Here is a 10,319-nt window from a genome sequence, read left to right on the forward strand (position 1 = left end):
GCTGGGGTCGGGGCGCCCTGCCGAGGTGGAGGGTCCCCGGAGATTTCGTAGCGTGGGAAGGTCGGTTTCCAGGACAGTCTTGAAGCAGTGCGCTGCGGACGGCTGCGTCCACTTCTGCAAAGTCCTGCACCTCTGGCCGGGAGGTACTGGACCCTTTGATTCTGCTCAGATCAGGGACCGAAGCTCCGGGGCCAGTCCGAACCTTCGACGGCCGGGGAGGGAACGAAGGCTCGCAGCGAAGGGGAAGACGCGCGGGACCAGCTCACACTCTTCTGCGCCTGCAGCGCGGGGCGCGACCGCCAGATGCCGCTGTGGCGCGGCGCNGGCTGGGACGACCGAGCCTTTTACCTGGAGGCGCGCTTCATCAGCCTGCGCGATGGCTTCGTGTGCGCGCTCCTGCGCTCCCGCCAGCACGTGCTGGGCACCTCGCCGGAGCGCGTCGTGCAGCACCTGTGCAAACACAGGGTGAGCACCCTCTTCCTCCTCCCCGACCCCGGGTGCACAGCCCCGCGGGCCCTGAGGCCTCCTGGTCCCTGCCCCTTCCCCTACGGAAGGCCGGCTGCCTGTGCCCCCTCCTGGGGCTGCTCCCGTCCCACGGGGTGCCAGCCCAGACCTTTCTTGGACCCAGGACCTCACTTCACTGATGGGCTTTCTTCCTTGGAGCTCCCAGGGCCCCTGCATCCACTCCTGGTACACGTTCTAGCGCGCTGCCCTCCTGCCTCTTCACCTTGCCTCTCGGGACTCTGTGCCGCACCCTCCGCTTTTTCCACAGCAGGGAGGCCCTGAGCTGGCCTCTCCCAGGAATCAAAGTCCCGCTGCTGTTGTGTGGCTCGAAGAGTGTAGCCCCACACTCTTCTCTGGTCCTTGGTTCTCAACGGGCGGGATGGTGTCAGAGGAGGTTACTGGGGGCTCCCAAGGACCCGAGGGCACCCCTTCCCTGCCCTCTTCACACAGAGGAAGCTGGAGCTGAGGGCCTCGGCCACCACCCGAGGTTGGGGTTGGGGGACTGAGCTCCACAGATCTGCGAGCCTTTCTGCCCTTTCCAGATGGAGAGAGGGCCGCGGTGCCTGTCGGGGGGAGAGGACGCTCCTCAGGGCCTGCTCCTTCCGGCACCCGCAGCGCGGCAACGGGCCCTGGGGACCACCAGCGCGCCTCCTCTGGGCCAGTTTCCAGGGCAGCCTCCAGCCTGAGGCGGCTTCCCAAGAACTCACCTCAGGAGCCTGCGTGCCAAAGCCGGGGCCCCAACCCCTACGTGCTCTAAACCAGGGCGCCTCCGTCTCTGGCTTTGGACAGGCGCTCCGCGAGCAAGGAGGGACACAATCCCACCTTAATCATGAGAGGCCAGCCTTTCCCCCATACTGGAGGTGGGGAAACTGAGGCTCACAGAGGCCATGGGAACTACCCAAGGCAGCACCACGTGCCATGGGACAGCTCCCTGGTCTCTGTCTCTGGACACCCCCAAAGGTCCTGGGTGTCCCCCACCCCATAGGGACAGGGATGCTCCATACACCCCTTCATGCGTCAGGAGGCCGGCGTGGGCAGCCACTGCTCAAGGGGGCTTTCCATCAAGGGGCTGAGAGCTGGGACTAAAAGACCGCGGGCAGCATCTCCTACAACAGAGGGTACCGGGTGGCCGGCGGGGCTGGAAGGGACTTGGGAGAGAGCCGACAGTGTGGCTCAGCGGGCGTACCCTGGGGATGCCCAGCCGCAGACGGTAGGACCAGGGCATGGCCGGGAGGAGCCCGGGTGCCTCGCCTCGCCGCCGGGTTGAGTTGGCCCCAGGCAGGGTCTGCACGGGGCAGTCTGAGTCCGGTGTCCCGGGATCCCACGTGCTGAAGCTCTGGCGGCCTTGGGACGGGATCTGGGCTGTGGCAAAGTCTTGGGTCTGGTCGCTACCGCTCAGGTGTGGCCTTGTCGCTGGCAGCCGCCCCTCCACTCCCCTGCTCCAGACTCCTAGAGGCCTCTGGCTTCTCCAGGTCACCCGCCACCGCTGTCCATCCAGCTGGCCTCAGAGGGCTTTGCCTGGGCTCTGGGGACACGCGGACGGCTCAGGTGTGGCCCTGCCGGGGGGAGCCAGGCCTGGTGAAGGAGGATGGACAGCACTGGGAGCCCCCGGGAGGGGCGCCTGGAAGGGGAGGAGGGGGACACATTCCAGGGGGAACAGCGGGAGCAGAGGCCTGAGGTATGAAGGCAGCGCCCTGGCTGGGCACCCCTCCCTGCACCCCTGCTCGTCCCCGGGGCACGGGGCCTGTGGGAATGTCACCCTCTCTCCCTGCAGGTGGAGCCCCCCGAGCTGCCAGAGGACCTGCGGCACTGGATCGCCTACAACGAGACCAGCAGCCAGCTGCTCAGGGCTGAGAGCGGGCTCAGCGATGTGGTCAAGGACCAGTGACCACGCACCCTGCCCGTCAGCCTCTACGCGGGGGCGCTTGCCGGCCCCTCCCTGCCCGCCCGGGCCAGAAGGTGCAGGATGGGCCGGCCGGGCCCGTGTCTCCCAGCTGGAGGGGTCCACAACCAGCCCGGTCGACCCAGCCCCCTTCTCCCGCTCAGGCCTCCCCCTCCGCCCGTTACTGATCCCCACTCCCCCTCACCATGCTGGGCACAGGATGGGGGTGACTCAGATGCCCTGACCCAGCTCTGCTCTCAGGGTAGAGATGATGGGAAAAGTGGGAGGCCCAGGATGCTCGGCTTGTGGGCTGGGGGGAGGGGGGGGCGGCGGCCCCGCCCTGCGGATGAAGCCAAGCTGGGCCAGCGGGACCACCCTGAGCACTGGAGCCTGGAGTCTGAGCGAGCTGCTGGGGGCTGGGGCAGCAGGGGTGAGGCCTGATTCTCGGGGAGAGGGGTTGTGAAGGCTCAGAATGGCATTGCAGGGCAGAGTCTCTCAGCTGTGGGTGATGGGGGTGGGGAGGCCGGCCCAGGGCAAAGTCTAGGCAGTCGGTGGCCAGGTGCACTGAGCAGAGGGCAGCAGAGCTCCCCTGGGGTGGGATTGGCCTGCAGCAGGGACTTGGGGCCAGCGGGCGTGCTGGGCCCTGGTGGGTCAGATGGCATAGGGCCTCCTGTATAGTGGTGAGCTCCCCGTCACTGAGGGTGTCCTAGTTGGGGCTTGCTGTTGAGGAGGGAACTCCCCCTGGGCGCCCTCTGCCCTTGCTTGTCCACACTCCTAGGTGCTCATAGGGCTGTGCTGTGTGACCGTGGACAGGCCCTGCCGTCTGCCCTCCTCCTGGGTTATCGTCCTTGACCCCTGCCCTGCCGTTGATTCTTCCCTTCTCTGAGGGGCTCTCTCGCTCCATGAGCTGAGGTTGGGGAAGGGTCTTCTTGGCTTTGCCCAAGTGGCTCCCTGACAGGGTCACCAGCTGCTGGGACGCCGGCTGAGGCTGGGGTAAGGGAGTCTGGAGCGAAGAAACTGGCCTGGAGCCCTGATGGCAAAGCAGGGATGGGCCAAGGGGGGGTGGGGGCCGGGGCTGCCTGGCCGGGNCTGCCTGCCTGGGCCCCGCCCCCACCGGGCCCCAGAGCTGCCTCCTGTCCCGGCCCGGGGCTGGGCCACCGCTGCAGCCACGCACGCAGGGGCACCCACGTCCCTTGCTAGCCGTCCACGCTGACCTCTGCCTTACAGCCGCAACGAGAACGCTGCAATGTTTCTGTTTCATGTAAAGAAACCCCAAGATTAAAAGGTTTTTAATGTCCACTTGCTGGGGGAAGACCTCGTTTCCGAAGCTCCGGTCCCCCAGGGAAGCCGAGGGTCCCCACGGGGTGTTCTCTGGTGGGGGGGCTGTCTAGGCTTCTCGGGGTCCCGTGAACTCAGGGACGAGGTGGGCAGGGCAGGACTGGCCCCCTTGTGCAGAGCATGGGACCGAGGCCAGAAAGGATTTGCCCCACCCCCCTTGCAGGCCCCGGTGCCCTGTCGCCAGCCTCTGGGGCCTTCTGTCCCACGTGCCAGCCTGTCGGTGGCAGGTGCAGGTTTCTGATTTGATTCCAAGATCCAGTCCCATGATCCTCCAGATGAGTTCGGAAGGTTAGGCCTCAGGCTCTGGGGTTACTGGGGCAGGGAAGTGGGGTGGCAGGTGGGGCAGAGGTCAGTGGACCTTAATGGCTGGGGTCAGCCTAGGGGCCCTTCTGCAAGCCCCTCAAAGAGGAACAGGGGACAGGTAGGGATGGCGTAGGCCACGTCGCGCCCTGACCACTTGCTCAGGAGGGCCCAGGTCCGGGGGCCCAGAGAAGACCGGGCAGTTGGAAAAGTTGGATTTGCAACAGGCGTTGGGTGATGGGAGGTGGCGTGGCCTGGCCGAGGTCACGTGGCAGGCCGGTGGTTTGCAGCCAGGCGGGCTGAGGACCCCGGGGCTGGCCCACCCCGCCCTCCCACCTGCCCGAGCAGCCAGTCCGCGGCCCTCAGGGGACATGGAGTTTCTCCTCATCCGAGAGAGCTTCGTGCCGGCCCCGTAGGGTGCAGGCAGGGAGTGAAGGACCAGGGACAGCCTGGGGAGGGGAGCTTGGGGGTCCACACAGGTGCCAGGGACAGATTCTCCAGGGGGCTGCGGACAGAACTATACACAGCGGGGCGGGTCCCAGCAGGTCCATCCGGTGGTGGCGAGGGGCCAGCTGGTGCCCTGGGGCTGGGCAGGGGCTGGGGAGGCAGGATGGGTCTGTGTGCGTAGGAGGTGTTCAGGGTGGTGGGGGCCTCCGGGCTGGACATCCCTGTGTCCCAGAGACCCTGAAGTTTCTCTGTGCACTCAAGGGAGACACACCCCAGCCAGATGGGGGCAGGGGGGAGAGGAGGCTCCCTCTCGCTCTGTCTGTTTGGAGAAGGTTCGACCACAGAGGAGTCCTCAGTGACCAGGGGACACACGTCCAGGGCACAGGGCTGGCCGAGGTGGGGTATGAGCGGCCTCACCCTTTCCGCCTGTGGACCAGGTGACCCTTGGTGGGCCTCTCCTGTCTGTCTGCATTCCTTGTGACCCCACACGGCACATTGGGTCCTCAATCCTAAGGCCCCAAGTGTCCCCAGCTGGTGTGAGCGGCTACCATCCCCGCTGTGGCGCCCCAGGGCCAGCCCTACCAAGGCCCCACCTGGGGGCCCCCCAGCTATGGGGGGGCAGGGATGTGCAGGTCTGGCCTCAGGTGACCTCAGGCCTGCAGACAAGGGCATTCCTTGGGCTCAGGCTACTTGGTGGCAGCTCCTCCCAGGGGAGGGCCAGGCAGCCCTGTGCCCTGGTGGCGGTGGGGTGGGGGTGCCCTCTGCTGGCCGTGGTGGCACTGCGCAGGGACCCCGCAGGTGTGCCTGGCCGGCTCACCCCCTGCCCTGGAATAGCACAGAAGCTACATCCCTCTCCCACCCCCACCCCCGCTGCCCCACCGGAAGCTGAAGCCAAGAGCTGCAGTGATGTCTTGCTCAGTCCCTGTGGGGAGCTGGTGGCCCTGGCCCCTTGTCTCCAAATCACGGGCCCAGGAAGCCTGACTGTGATGCAGAGTTTGGAAGGTTCCCAACCCAGAGGGCAGTGATGGGAATTCAGGCCTGGAGAGGGGCAGGGACAGGCCCCACGGCTGCTGATATCCTGTGTGCGAGACGTATCTCCTGCCTCCGCCTCCCCACAGCGCCACTGCGCCAGGCCATGCCCGGGGCCACCTGGGGGTCCCCAGGAGGGGGAAGCAGGAGCCTGAGGCTCCACCGTCTCTGAGGCCGCTGCTGCCCACCTGGCTGGCAGGGAGCCCAGCACTGGCCCTTGGCGTCTGGGATGAGCTGGCATGTCCTCAGTGCTCCACGGGCATGGTCTCCTCTCATTCCAGCTGTCCCCTGGGGCAGCTGTCCCCCGGGGCATAGTCCCAATGTTGGGGGGTGGCTGAGGCGCATGGAGGTATGTGGGTGTCAGCTGGCCCAGAGGCACCCCACGTAGGCCCGGGAAGGCCTGCCTCCCTGCGCCTCCATGTGCCCTCTGCCCCGCGTCCCCTGCTGTTGCTGCAGTGTCCCCGCGCCAGACACGTGGAGCGAGACATAGCCACCCTTGACCTCAGCTTCCCTTCCCCCTGGGAGCAGACGTGGAGGTGATGCTTCTGGGGTCTCAGGGCAGAGCCTGGGAGTGGGGGCAGATTTGCCCTGGACTAAGGAGCCTGTCCTGGGCTCCAGGTTTGCAGGAAGGCCAGCCCAGGATGCATTTCTCCCCCCTGGCCTCCGTTTCCCCTTCTGTGAAATGAGGCCAAATGGCCCTGGGTGAGAACAGGTGCCCGGAATGGGCCTGACTCAACTCAGCCCTCCCAGAGGCTGGCCCCGTGGGCTCTCGGTACCCAGGAAGGAAAGGGGTCAGTTCCGCCTTGGTGATGTTTATTTTCTGCAAGGGCGGAGCCTGGGGGGCAGGAGGCCCCTGGCAGGGTGCTCACCCCATGAGTCCCATGGTTAATGGTGGCTTGGGAAGCTCCGGGGAGCGCACAGACACAGGTGGCCTCTGGTGGTGGCAGGCCCTTCAGGGAAGGAGCGGGGCGCCCAGCGGGGCCTGGGCCCTGACACCAACCCTGGTGGCCTGTATGGAGTTGCACAGGTCACGGAAGCAGCAGTAGACAGGGTGGGCAGCCCCGATGCTGTCGGGGTCGCTGGCGATGCAGGAGCTGGCGCAGGACCGGATCACCACGGGGCTCTGGTGGAAGGGGTACTCTGCCGGGTGGGCGGGCGTCAGAGCCTGCTCCTCCACTGCCCGGGCCCTCCCCGGCGGCCCTGCCTCCATGCACTGGATCCTGACTCCTCCAGAGGTCGCCTGAGGCCCCCAAACTAATGGCAGGGCTGGGAAGTTGTCCCGCTCCTGTCCCCAGCCCTGAGGCGGGAGCCTGGGGCCCTGGGCTGATGCCACTCTCGTGAGGCACCACGGAGCCCGTCTGTGGGAGTGCCACCTCTGGGCCCCACCCCCAGTCCTGAGGGCCATCTGGGGAAGGTGACCGCTGTGGACCCCCAGCCCGCTGCGGGCGGGACTCACCTGACTCCACCTGCACCAGCGTGGTCTTGCAGGCCGTGGCCTCGGGGTGGCAGTGAGTGATGTTCTTGCATGAAGAGATGGGTGTGGGCTGCTCACATGTAAAGCATTTGAAGGCCTCACCTGGGCGAGGGATAGGGCAAACTGCATTGCTTGTGGCCTCGAGACCCGTCTCGGAGGCTCGAGCGGAGGCCGCGTGTGGTCTAACCCCTGGGCCATACCCCACAGGCGCCCCTGGAGTGTCTCCCTCGCCATCCCTGCTTGGGGGAGGTGGCTTGCCTCACTGAGACCTTGCAAGGCCCAGGGCTCTGACTGGTGGACTTGAATGCTGCCTTCCTCTATTGTGCCTCCATTTTCCTGCCTGGACAATGGGGCTGCGAAGCCCGTCCCAAGGGAAGGCTCTAGGACCCAGGAGGCCCATTTAGGGCAAGGGCGCTGAGCCCAGTGGGGGGTTTAAGGAGGCCCTCCCTCCCCTTGGAGGAGGCATCCACTCACCCATGTGCAGGCCAGAGGCTGCAAGGAGCAGCAGAAGCCGGAACAAAGCCCCACACCGGGCCATCTGCCGTGCTCGGGAGCGGGAGCGGCAGCGCCGGCCGCCTCTCTGAGCACTTATACCCTGCGCTCTCTGTGGTTCCTGCCAGGGAGCATGTGAGTCAGCAGGGTGGTGCAGGGCGGAGGTGGGAGGCGGCGTGGTGGGCGGGCCACATCACTCATGGGCCCTTGGGGGCTGGACCCGTCTTGGCTTGAGCCACCTGGTGCTGGCACAAGCCCCCTGTGGCCGGGACTCCGGTGTCTGTCAAGCCCAGCCAGGGCCAAGGTCCTGTCCTTCCCACCCAGGCGTCCTCTCCCTGGCATAGGTGAATGGGTGAATAGATGGCTGGGTGGATGGGTAGATGTGTAGATGGATGAGTGGATGGATGGGGCTAGGTGGATAGATGGGTGGATGGATGGGGATGGGTAGATGAATGGGTGGGTGGATGTGTAGATGGATGGATGGTGGGGTGGTTGGGTGATCTTTGAAGGAGTGGATGAGTGGGGCAGTGTGTGCATGGAGGGAGGGAGATGGGGGAAGGCAGCCAGTGAGTGGATGGGGGAGTAAGTAGATGGGTAGGTGGCGGATGAAAGACCGTGAGTGTGTAGCCGGCAGAGTGTGTGGAGGGCAGGTGGGCCCTGCTGCAGTCACGTCCCAGTCTCCAGAAGGGGCAGCAGGGGGGAGGGGCTTGGGCTGGCCCTCAGGAGGCCTGGATTTGGGGCTTGGATTTGCTGCTGGCTCCGTGTGAGGTCTTGGGGATGACTCCCTCGCCCCTCTAGACTTTGCATTCCCGTTTGCAGGATGGAGCTAAGGACCCAGGGCGGTTTCGAGGGCAGGCGTGACCCGGCCCTGTGAACTGAGGAAACAAAAGGAGGGCGTTCCTTGTGAAGGAAGAGACCATGGTTGCTGCAAACCAACAACTGGGCGTCCTCGGCAGGTGCAGGCGCAGACAGCAGCCGGGCAGCCCTTCCCAGGGCTTGGCCCACAGTCGCGCTCAGGATGTAACGAGAGGAGCCAGGGAGTGCCTGGTGTGGAGCCTGACAGCTGAGTGGGGCCCGGCTCCGCCTGACCTCCTGTGTGACCAGTCTGCCCACAAGCCCCTCTGACCCTCTTTCTTTCACCTGTAAACCAGGCAGAGCGTCATNCAGGCCGGGGTGTGCGGGGGTGAAGGAGCCGGAGTGTGGTTGGAGGGCTGCCTGGAAGGGGAGGGCAAGGAAGACCTGGGAGGTGTGATGGCAGAGAGGGTGCTCCAGGCAGGCATAGCAGCCAGGACAGGGACACACGGCTTCCCCATGTTTGCCTGGACGGCTGTGTGTGTGTGTGTGCGTGTATCGAGTGTGAACCCAGGCTGTAAGGCTCAAGTCCCCACCACTCTCCCTACTTTTGTGAGACCCATGACAAAGGCCAGGTGAGGGGGGTGGACAGTACCTCCTTGGTGGCAGTCAGAGCTCAGAGTCGAACCCCAAATGGAGGCATGGTGCTCACGCTTGGCCCTTCCTGGCCCCCAAGGTCCCTGCCATTCCTGGATTCTGCCTGAAGGGCTCTCTGGAGGCCAGAGGCCCTGCTACGTGGCCAGTCTGTGCCGGTCACTTGGCTGGGGCTTGTCAGGCTGCGGGCGTCCTGTCCCCCGGGAAGCTGGCTCAGGACCACCAAGTCCCTGAGACTGCGCGTCTTAGCACAGGAAGCCGAGGTCTGGGGGAGCCTGGGGACCTGGGGCCTTCCCACTGCCCCCCATCCGGCAGCAGGAAGCCCCGGGAGGGGTGATGGCTGCTTGTGAGGCCCCTGGACTCAGGGTTCTGGGCGGGTGGGGAGCACGCGGGCGCGATAGGCCGAGGCCTTCCCAGCCTCACCTCAGGGTGGGGGGGATGCTGGTGCTGTGTCCCTCCCGGGCCGGCTCACCAGGGGTCCAGGCGAGGTCGGCGGAGCAGGGGGCCAGGTCTGGGGTGACTGAGGGCCCTCCCCTGCCCTTCCCGTCTCCTTCAGCCGCCCCTGGGGAGCGGTCGGGGCTGGCTGGGAGGGCTGGGCCCTGCCTTCCTCAGGTACGGGGTCCTAGCGTGTGTTTCCAGGACCCCGTGTGTGTATGAACATGCGTGAGCATGCGTGTACGTGAGAGCACGGAGTCCCAACCCAGGTGCAGGCCTGGGGGTCCCTGGGGACAAGAAGCCTGCCGGGCAGGCGACTCCTGGGAAGAGGGTCCGGAAGATTTGGTGCTGGCCCGAGGCCGAGGTGGAGTGAAGGTCCCCCGTACGTCGGAGCTGGGCTGCCCTGGGCACCCAGGGAGTGGGGCCTGGCAAGCCTGAAGGCTGGACACGCCTGGTGGCACTCTCTGCCACCCAACATAGGGGACAGTGTCACCACGGGCCGGGCAAGGCCCTGCCCAGGGGCCCGGGGAGCGGTAGTGGGTGCTTCACGGATTGAGCCTGATCCCAGGTGACTCTTCCCGCACGGGGCTCGCACGGGGCTGCCCTCCCGTACCCAGCCAAAGCCTGGCCTTAATGGCCCCTCCTGCGAGAAGCCCCCGGTGACCGGCCCTGGCAGGCGGGTGCTGCCCCTGCCTGGGGGTCCCCCTCTGCCACCCCCAGTCAGGCCCCGTAGGGTTTGTGTGGGTGTCACAGGCCTAGTGACCGTCCTTGCTACCACGTCACGGGACACGGAGAAGAGACCGACCGTGTGGGTGACGAGAGACCCCCGGAGACAAGGCCGGGCGGGGCAGAGGCCGACCGGGAGCGGAGGGGCCGGGGAGGGACGCAGGGGACACAGGACGAGGCTGACAGAGGCGGCGAAAGCAGACGCAGGAGGCCTGGTGCAGGGGTGGTGCTTCTTCAAGGGCATTT

General features: G+C 66.3%; 1 protein-coding gene across 1 annotated transcript; it reads right to left on the bottom strand.

Moving 5' to 3' along the window:
* Nucleotides 1-6,306: 6,306 nt before the first annotated feature.
* Nucleotides 6,307-7,561, bottom strand: LOC144219886 (secreted Ly-6/uPAR-related protein 1-like). The gene is made up of 3 exons (XM_077749998.1): nt 7,449-7,561; nt 6,957-7,076; nt 6,307-6,640 (listed from the first exon to the last, which is right to left on the bottom strand). The coding sequence occupies exons 1-3, from the start codon at nt 7,510-7,512 to the stop codon at nt 6,453-6,455; spliced, it is 372 nt and encodes a 123-aa protein (XP_077606124.1). The 5' UTR covers nt 7,513-7,561; the 3' UTR covers nt 6,307-6,452.
* Between the last annotated feature and the right edge of the window lie 2,758 nt (nt 7,562-10,319).

Source organism: Crocuta crocuta, unplaced genomic scaffold (assembly GCF_008692635.1).
Source record: "Crocuta crocuta isolate KB4526 unplaced genomic scaffold, BGI_CrCroc_1.0 scaffold119, whole genome shotgun sequence".
NCBI lineage: Eukaryota > Metazoa > Chordata > Mammalia > Carnivora > Hyaenidae > Crocuta > Crocuta crocuta.

Excerpts from the sequence above, each read along its gene's own strand:
- LOC144219886 (XM_077749998.1), bottom strand. The coding sequence starts at position 7,512 with ATGGCCCGGTGTGGGGCTTTGTTCCGGCTTCTGCTGCTCCTTGCAGCC. Across the intron at positions 7,077-7,448 it reads AGCCTCTGGCCTGCACATGG|GTGAGGCCTTCAAATGCTTT; the intron begins GTGAGTGGATGC and ends TCCCTCGCCCAG. Across the intron at positions 6,641-6,956 it reads GCTGGTGCAGGTGGAGTCAG|AGTACCCCTTCCACCAGAGC; the intron begins GTGAGTCCCGCC and ends CCCACCCGGCAG.